The sequence below is a fragment of the Benincasa hispida genome, chromosome 9, assembly GCF_009727055.1.
Source record: "Benincasa hispida cultivar B227 chromosome 9, ASM972705v1, whole genome shotgun sequence".
NCBI lineage: Eukaryota > Viridiplantae > Streptophyta > Magnoliopsida > Cucurbitales > Cucurbitaceae > Benincasa > Benincasa hispida.
This window is the reverse complement of record NC_052357.1, coordinates 29,799,242-29,809,188: the sequence shown is the minus strand read 5'-3', so window position 1 is coordinate 29,809,188 and position 9,947 is coordinate 29,799,242. Positions and strand designations below refer to the sequence as shown.

The following is a 9,947-nucleotide window of genomic DNA, read 5'->3' as shown; positions in this document are numbered from 1 at the left end:
TTGCTCCCTTAAGGACTGATTCCAAGGCTTGAATAATGTGGTGTCACACCCTCTCCTGGCTCGAAAGAGGTTTGGTCATAGTTAGACTATGATTTATTGTTCATTAGAGGGATCAGTGGTAATTAAGGAGTTAGATGTAACTACAGAGGCAAAAGGTCATTTTGGCCCAACTGTACTTATGAGCAATTTGTGAAGAGTCATCATACTATTGATTAGTTATATCCAATGGACACATAAACATATCTGTAGTACGAAGAGTGCAGTTGTCGGTCTATAGTGGAGTGCCTGACAGTTAACAAATGGTGAATAATTTAATTAAAGAGTTTAATTAATTATTCACGTGGAACTTCAAACTACAGGTCCATGAGGTTTCCTTTGTAGCTCAACGGGAATTAGTGAGAATCAATTTTTGGGTTAATTTGAATTGTTGAAATTAATTGAGGGAATTAATTATATATGATATAATTAATTTAATCTAAATATATATGATATAATTAGTATAATATATTTGATACATATAAAGTTCATTTGAGCGGAAATAAATATTTGAATATAGAGATTATGTTAACTACATGAGCAAAATTAGGAGGGCAATTATTCTTGAGGAATATCAACAATTACTCTTATACATAACTCGACCCTATTTTTTATTCTATAATTACCTATAGTATTTGTAGTTTCAGCTACAACAACTACGAACTAGACAAGAACAAATTAGGGATTTAGAAATTTATGGCTATGTGCATGTCACGTGAGTTGCCATAAATCTTATTCTTGGATGATTTTGCCATTTTTCAGAACGGAATCTTAAATATTTCCATACGCTCTAATTCCCCATATTATTATTTAATTTCTTTTGAGTTGGATTAATATTTTGCCATATTTGTATATATTTTAGCCTTCTTTTTCTTAGGATATTTGTAATAGATAGTAAAATAAGGGAAAAAATCTAAAAATATATCACTTAATCAACTTTTGAATCTTTTAATCTCCAATTTCGCCCTCACTTGTCTTGTCTTATTGTACATCTTCTTCACTTTTTTTTAATTATTTATTTTCTTTTCTTTCTCTAGTTTTTGTTTTTTCCTTTTTTTTTTCCATTTATCTAGTGTTTGCTTATTCTTTTTTTTTTAATTTTTTAATTTTCATTATTTTCTCTGGTTTTTGTTTCCTTTCTTTCGTTTTTTTTTTAATTTTCTTTCCTTTCTCCAATTTTTGCTTCTTTTTTTTTTTTTTTTTTAATTTTTGTTTCTTTATCCGGTTTTTGCTTTTTTCCCTTTTTTTTATAAGAATTATAAGGTTGAGTTTTGTACCCAAGACTTGAAAGTACCCAATTCATAAGTGAATTAACACCAACAAGCCAATCATCAAATTTGATTATTATAACGAAACATTAATTATAAATAGCAAATGAAAACGGATTTGAAAGGAACTATTTTTTTAGTCCACAAATTTGCACTATTTCTAGAAATTTTTCTTAAAAGTTTGAAATAAGAAACGAGAATAGTTATTACACAAGTTTATTTCTCAGAAAATGAGAAAGCAAATGATACCAGACAGACCAATAGTTTTGTTTTTCCTTTTTATAGGAATTTAAGAGTGTGATGTCTATCAGAAATAAACTTGAAAAAATGACATAGATGACCCAAAATAAAAAGGCACAAATTGAAATATTTGTCTATTTGTGTATCGTACCATTTGTTTACAAAATCAAACGAAGAAGAAGAGTTTGGTTTGGCTGTTCAATATTTTTACGGAAGTATCCTTGAGAGGTATTGAAAATAAAAGAGACTGTACGAATATTTGTAATAGAAAGAAAAAGGACAATAAGATGGTCAGTAGCTATCATTGATAGAAGCTACTACTGATAACATGTTATCGATGATAGAAGCTAACATTAATAACACATTATCGATGATAGAAACTACCACTAATAGCATGTCATCGGTGATAGAAACTACCACTGATAACATGATATTAGTGAGATCACTAATAACATCTTATCAGTAATATGTCATAGTGAAAGAAGTTATCACCGATAACCACAATATATGTGATATTAGTAATATCAATGATCGAAGTTAAGTGAAATCTATATATCGAGTTTCTTTAAAAGTTCATAACTAGTTATAGAAGTATACGTTACTAACCTTAAGTGTTAATATTTCAAGGTTAATTCTAATTGATGAAATTCGATCAGTGATAGCAATTGATAGCTACTATCAATGATAGCCATGACAAAAAATTACTAGTGATAGCTACTATGTTAATCTTTCAAAGTTGATAATCATTTATGAAAGTCTATCAGTGATAGCCACTAATAGTGTTTCATCACTAGTATAACTCAATCTTTCAAAGTTGTTATAGCAAATTTAAAACTAATATTTCAAGATTGTATTAATATTTCTCAAATTGTAAGCTGCCACTGATAGCAACTATTAGTGATTAGTGATAGCGCTAATAGCAATTACAGTGATAACTTTCAAGTTGAGAAAATCAGAAAGAAGCGAGTAAAATAGTGGCTAGACGGGGCTCTTTAGTCTTTTACCATTTTTTTGTTCTATATAAGTAATTATTTTATCCTTATACTACATATTCTATTATTTTGGGCTTAAATTCATTTGATGAAACTAGCCCTTCTTATAATTGGAAAGGCCCCAAACAAAAATTCCCCATGTTACCAAACCACCACAAACCAACAATTTCAAATACAACCGTTTTCATGATACTCCAAACAAACAGTCCCAGAGTAATGTCTGTCATTTAACTTGAAAAGCTGTAGTTTCAAATGTTCATCATATTAGCATTTCAGTTCCTTCACAGTATCTTTGACAGCAAAACTTACACATGGGATTCAATTGTAACAAAACCTAAGATTTGAATATGTGTACAGTAAAGATATTACATCCATCACCAACCTCTCTCAATTGGTCTTCTTTCAGAGACCTAAAAAGGAGGCCAGAAAATGCCTCTCCATTGCCAAGCTCTTTCAACCGTTATGTCGTTTGAATGTAGCAGTAACAATAGTTCAGTTTATTTGTGTTCACTCTAATGGAGCATATTAACACAATATCGAAACCAACCAAAGATCACTAGTTGAACCTATCGATGTAACAAAAATGACTCTGGTTGTCTTAAACTTGAGATGAGAAAACACCCTATCAACTGCAGATATAATGGCAACTACAGCAAAGGGAGAGATGAGCTGTAAGGACTAAGGATATTCCTAACCTCTTCTTCACATAGATGCAGATAAATTTTAGTCATTTTGTCAGTCACTATCGCTCTCGGACAAGTATCTTTGTGGCTGCACATCTGTTTGCTGTCTTCGGGAATTTGGATTCTGTGAGGCAAAAGTTGGATCTCCATGCATAGGTGCAAATGCTGAAAATTTAAATTAAGCTATTTGTTAGTACTTGCACTTCAATTGCAATTGTGAATTCATAAACCCAAATGAAGGAGAAAAGGGCCAAACTAAATAGCATATCCAAAGGTGCCAAAACAACTTCACCCAAGTATTTAGAGGAGCTTGAATACCTCTCTCTCCGGTAAATTCAAAATCAAAAGAACAAAATATTTTCCCATAGGTAAAATGTCCTCAAGATGTGGTTGGTCGATGGAAACCAAAGAATTAAATAAGAAATGTAAAATTTACTCCAAAACCGAGAGGCATAAGAACAGTGGAAAACAGGGGATTTAACAACAAAGTCAAAAACCTTATTTCCAATAGGTACATACAAAACTTTATACCTGCTATAGACTAACATTGAAAAGGAGAAAGCATAAAGTGTTAATCAAACAGTTAATTGAAAAACCAGAATCAAAGTCAGCAATGTACATAATTAATGCAAATTAAGCTAGTTCATATTAATTTCCCCCAATTAATCTTCATAAAAAAGTACAGCCAGTTTTCTCGAGCTGTAAGAAAGCCAGATGGCATCTGAAGGCATCATTTCATCAAGCATCCATTCCATATTGTCCTCATAAAGAAACTAAGCCTTAGAAGAGGTAGCAAGATAATGAATACTGGTACTGAACAATTCCATATTGGCCTCATAAAGAAACTAAGCCTTAGAAGAGGTAGCAAGATGATGACTACTGGTACTGAACAATTAAAGGCTCATTTAGGCAAGAACCAGACTCTACGGTTAACAATATCATGAAGTGGATTGTAAAATAAAGAACCAAGCGGTCAATTGATTGCAGAAAGCAACAGAAAAAATATACATATAAATAAAACTCAAGCAATTTATTAATATATACTAACCTCTCTCTCTCATTCTTCTCTCCCTGTCGTATTCAAACTTATCTCTAATCTGGCTGACCTTCTCCCAGTTACCAACTTGCATGTTCCTCCTAAAATCCTGTTCCTGCATGCAAAATTCCATTCCTTCAAGTTAAATTTAATGTAAATACATGTAAAGACAAGAAAGTCATTCACAGTATTTCAGATCAAGGATTTGAGAATGACAAAACTGTGAAATTGGAGGTTGATTGTTAAATATGCAAATACAGCATTTTCTATGAACCCGTGATTTGTATGGTATACGCATAATGATCGTCGTACGACCGATGAATACATAATCTTCATTCCATAGCAGAATTTGAACACTTCAGCTAACTAATTGGGTTTCACTCTGATTGAGAGAAATATCATCATCCCCACCAAGTATTAAGTTACCAAATTCCTTCATCACTTGTGCATAAACAGGCTTCCAGGAAATTGGTAGCTTGGTTCAGTATCTGTTCAATCAGTTCCATCAACTAAAGGATTTATCTCCTCGTCTTTCCAGCGAACTTCATCAAAAACCACTTCTAGATTTGGCCTTTGTATCTTGATTCCGCAGGGTTTGTTGAGTGCTGGCTTGGGGTGAGAAATTGTACGTAAGCCATTAGGGTAGCTTTGCAATAATCTCTGCAGAAACTACTCCTGTTTCTTCAATGAATTCTCTCTCGCCTGTAGTTTTGAGATCTTCGCCTTCATTTACAGCACCCTGAGGCATTTCTCAGACTTCAGGCCCTTCAGCCTTGAAGATGCAAAAATTTTGCAGAAGAATAAAAAGGGCAAATCCCAACGTTTCTTCTGTTACCTTCTGGAGGAAACTCAGTAGATGGTGAAGACAGAGCTCGGACGAGATAACAACACAGTGAAAGCTTAACCTTTGATTGTTATGTCAAGCTGATGATACCCTTTGTTATAAAAATTCAAATAACTTTTTTTTTAGAAGAAAAAACTATAAAGTTGACAAAATTGGAATTTGATTATTACATAAATGACACAATACCCACTTCTAATGATGAAAGTACGATAAACTACTCTACAAAAAATGTCGCAAATATGTTGATCCATCCATTGAGAAAGCATCATCCAACTGCCTATAACTGCCAATATTTGATCAATCAATTTAGAAAGCATCACCTTGCCACAACCAAAGTTCCCATCAACAGATGACACCTTTACAAGATTTGTATTAGCTGGATCTGCATGATATCTGAAACTAGAGACTTCACTTGTCCTGGGAGTGAAGGACACTTTGTTAAATGAACCACTAATTAATCCAAACGATTCTTCTCCTTTGTTTGACTCCATTTTTCTATTTCCTAGGCTCATGAACTTATTGACGACTTCCAACCCCTCAAATTTAACCTCTCTGAAATTATCATGTTGATCTTCTTCCCATTCTTCCAAACTTTTCTGATTTTTGCAAATAAACTCTTTTACTTGTGACCTTCAACACCCACAAGAAGCTTTCTTTGTTCTTAAATCATCTTTATGAAACAAGTTTGGCAACTTGTCCACCAAATCCTTAACCCACCATACTTGCTTGGACTCAGAAGGGAATCCAAGGATAGGCAGAGGGGGGAAGAGAGATGAGGAGAGTCGAAAGAAGAAAAAACCAAACTCAAACCATATTTCAAAATAGTCCAACTTTGCCAAAAAGTGCCACTTAATTTGAAGTGCATGAAAAGGTGGCAAAATATGTTGACTCGCATGGGGATGATGCAGGACTAACATTTGTAACCTTTTTTTTTTCCCATTTTTGATAGGAAACAAAAAGCACATTATAACTTCAAAGTGGTCATATGGTCTAGAAATATAACAAGCACGTAGAAAACCAATTTGGGGTTTGTGCCATGCGTGACATAGTGAATGCTAATCAAGAGATCACTAGTATTCTTTTAGTCAGTCTTGTATACCAAATTCTGCTCCTCAATAAGTCATCTACTCGCAAAAAAATATCAAGTTAAGCAACTGTACTGTTCTTCATAAAGAGAAGGATATTCTCAAGATTATTTATATTCAATTTCATTCTCCTCACAATCCTCGTGCATTTATCCATTATGTATATCAAAAACTGCAGTACAGAAATTATACTTGACAAATCTTCAGAGTTAAAATGGTAGATCAATGAATACAAAAACTTAATTGTCTTCAAAACGGAGTAAGAGTATATAACAAGCTCTGAAATTAAAGAAATCAACAAAGAAAATATTAGATTTACCTTACTCCGATCAGCACTGGATTGCCTATTCCTGAAACGCAGGCAAAAGTAGTAAAACTAAGGCACTGCAGTCACATTACAAGTCTACTCTTGGAGAAACTTAAAATCTTAAATCACGAAAGACAAATAAATAGAAGTAAACTTTTAATTGATTATCACTTCAGTAATCACTAGCTACACATACAGATATACATGAAAGATGAAAGTAGAAAAAACTCCAACCTATAAGGTGAAAAATCTTCGTCCTCAGAAGACTCGTAGTTTGCATGATCCCGAGCAAGTTTTTTGGAATAACCCTCATCCCAGTACAGCCTCTCCCAGTTTTCCCTTAGCTCCCGATAAAGCTCCATGTACTTTTTGCACCATGGCTCGTGCTCCTTCAAACACCCAACGATTGACGAATAAAACATTTATCATATCACAAGTGGCTCCACGTCGATAGCATAAATTCTCTTATTTATGCAATTGGAGTTCGATGGGAGTTCTCCCTTTTGTGAAATTTGCTAGAATTGCATACTATCAATGAAATTGATATCACAAATCATTAGTCATAATAATTAACTTTCTTCTTCAAACCCATTTCAAGAAAACAATAAACTAAAATATGAATTCTGAACATCACACTCAAACGAAGGGAAGAAAGAAGGAAAGGAGCAAACAGATTCTTTGAGAACGAGGCGAGTCCGACGCATGAACTGTTCCCTGAGCTGCTTTCGACGCCGATTGGGGATATTTTCTCTGGGTATAACGAATCGCTCGCGAGGGGGCACATTGTCGCCGATTTCGTGCATTTCGCCGTCAACAGCCCACCACTCGGACTTTTGGTCGGGCTTGTTTACAGTGAATGCAGCAGGCTTTGAGCGCCGCTTGGACGGCCCGGCGTTCGTCCGGACCGATCGAACTGGATCATATTTGGAGCATAGAGATGAGGACAGAGTCCGAAGCTTGTGTGTGAGTGAGAGCATGAGCTTGTGAAGCTTCTCGCCGGTGCAAGGATGTTTTCGGAAACGGAGGAAATCCTTGTAACTTAGAACTTGCAATAAGGGCTTTGGGAGGAAATTTGTCGAGGTGACCCAAAAATTAGGTCGAAAATGTCAAATGACCGTTTTTGAAAAAAAATGTCAAAGGACCTTTTGCTGGCATCAAAATCAGGTGAAATTACCAAAATATACTTGCACGTACGTGGAAAAACATTCGTTCTCGCTCACTTTTGCTCTTGCATTCCCTCTCGCTGATGATCTATTTGCGAACATTTATGGAACAATGGGTCGTCTTCTTCTCCCTCTCGCTCGTCTTGCTCTCGGCTGTCTCACTCTCGCCCATCTTGCTCTCATCGATCTCGCTCTCCTTAGTATCTCTCTTCCTTTCCTCACTCATAAAATCACTCTTCTCTCTCTTGCTCTTGTTGTTATTCACCGGAGTTGGTCATGTCGAAGCTGCTCGTGTGAACTCGCCGTGTTGGAGAAGAAGAAGAAAATGCGCAGAAGAAAGAGATCAGAGAAGAAGAGACGACGTGTAGAGAGGGAGAAAGGAAGAGGAAAAAGAAAAAAAAAATTGGAGAAGAAAGAAGAAAGAAAAAAAACAAGAAAAGAAGGACAATATTGTAAACTCACAAGCTCATGACATTAGCAAAGGGACATTTGACATTTCAAAATCTGGGTCATTTATCATTTTAGGCCTTTAAAATGAGTTTTTGTGCAATTTTCTTGGCTTTTCGTCATAGTTTGGAGCAACCTCTAGGGAAGTATGTGATTTGTAGAAGAAAAAAGGGAAATTTGGGCCGATGACCCAATATTTGGGTCCAAAAATACCAAATGACTTTTTTTAAAAAAAAATGTCAAATAACCCTCTATGATGTCATCACCATACCAAATTACAAAATTGCTCTCCCTTTTTGTATTCCATGCGAAATTTCTCTCTTCAAACGTAACGATATTATTGTGTATAAGTGTCGCTCAATATTCTTGTGTGGAAGTGTTGCTCAATCTTGCTTTGCAAAATATCCAACTACTACAAACATCTGAAGTTCTTAGGTAAGTGAATTTAATCTTCATCGTGCATGTTGTGTTTGTTTAGATTTTGAGTTGGAATTGACCGACACATTCTGTAGGTTTCGGGGTTTAGTATTCGGTCGCATTTGTTTGTATTTTGGATTTTGATGTGTTTTGCATCATTGAGGACGAAGACAAGCTATAATTAGAGCCAGATAAGGTGAGAGCAAGATTTGCGAGAGCGATATAGACGAGAGTGAGACTGGTGAGAGTGAAATCGGCAAAAGCATAATAAGCGAGAGTGATATCGGCAAGAGCATAATAAGCTAGAGCGATTGACAGTATGCGTAAGCACACACAATCGAAGTAATAAATCCCAAATAGGGTATCGTCTTTAGGAATCGGCGTAAGCAAAATTTTTCTAACTTAGCTTTCACGATTCTTCGTCAATTTTATCCAAGCAACTAAAAGATGATTTTTATCTATAACTATGGATAATAAAAATTCAGTCACACACGAGAACAATTCAAAACAAAACAATTAGGGTGCTGTTTCATTTAGGGAGTACAATGAATAAAACATGTAATTGATTGAAATTGATAGATTGAGGCTAGAAGTTCTAAAATCAGGAAATCCTCTCTCGAGTTCAAACCATCCTAATAACTACCCATCGACCCGAATCTTTTCTATCGCTTGAATAGTTACAGCACTAAGACCCTTCAGTCGCACCCCTTACTATTCTAAATTGCATAAATTCACTCATGCAATTTTGAATAACAATTTAAATTATTGGGTCCAACGAACTAAATTCTCTCTCGAGACATCTAATTAACTTAAGTTCGTTAAATTAGTGGCTAGCTAATCAAAAGCATTAAACATAAATAATTTAGAAATCCATGCAAAATCAATCAATTGTAAATTCAATATTCAAAGTGGCATCCCTAAAATCCACAAAAACCTTAGAATAAAAAAATTTAGCCATGCATGATTCCGATAACAGTATTTAACAAACAAACAATCATTATGGCGAAAAATAAATTAACAAAGAAGAGCGATCTTCCCTCAATAGGTTCGAATCCCAATCACGATCTTCTACCAGATTGTTCTTCAACAAAATTGCACGATCACAACCAATCTTCTTGTCACGATCAATCAAGAAACGCTTTCAGATTAACACTCAATCGAAATCTCAAGTCTTCAATAAAAAACGATCAGAATTGCTCTAGTTTGACTCTTGTACGAACTAGAATTTAGATAAAATCTATTAAAGTCGACTCTTTTTTTTTTTCCTCAGACCTGGCGGCACAACGCTGTTATTTATAATATGCTCGCAGTGTTGCAATGTTGGGGTCATGCCAGACGCACGTCAAAGTCATAGCGTTGTAACGCTCTTCCAATGTTGGCTCCCCTAAATTGCCTTCCAAATTTACCTCTTTTCTTCATTTTAGGTCCT

General features: G+C 34.9%; 1 protein-coding gene across 1 annotated transcript; it reads right to left on the bottom strand.

The window, feature by feature from the left end:
* Positions 1 to 2,757: 2,757 nt before the first annotated feature.
* Positions 2,758 to 7,577, bottom strand: LOC120086484. Its single transcript, XM_039043159.1, has 5 exons — positions 7,163 to 7,577; positions 6,726 to 6,880; positions 6,504 to 6,534; positions 4,268 to 4,370; positions 2,758 to 3,384 (listed from the first exon to the last, which is right to left on the bottom strand). Exons 1-5 carry the CDS (start codon positions 7,466 to 7,468, stop codon positions 3,272 to 3,274), a joined length of 708 nt encoding a protein of 235 aa, XP_038899087.1. The 5' UTR covers positions 7,469 to 7,577; the 3' UTR covers positions 2,758 to 3,271.
* Between the last annotated feature and the right edge of the window lie 2,370 nt (positions 7,578 to 9,947).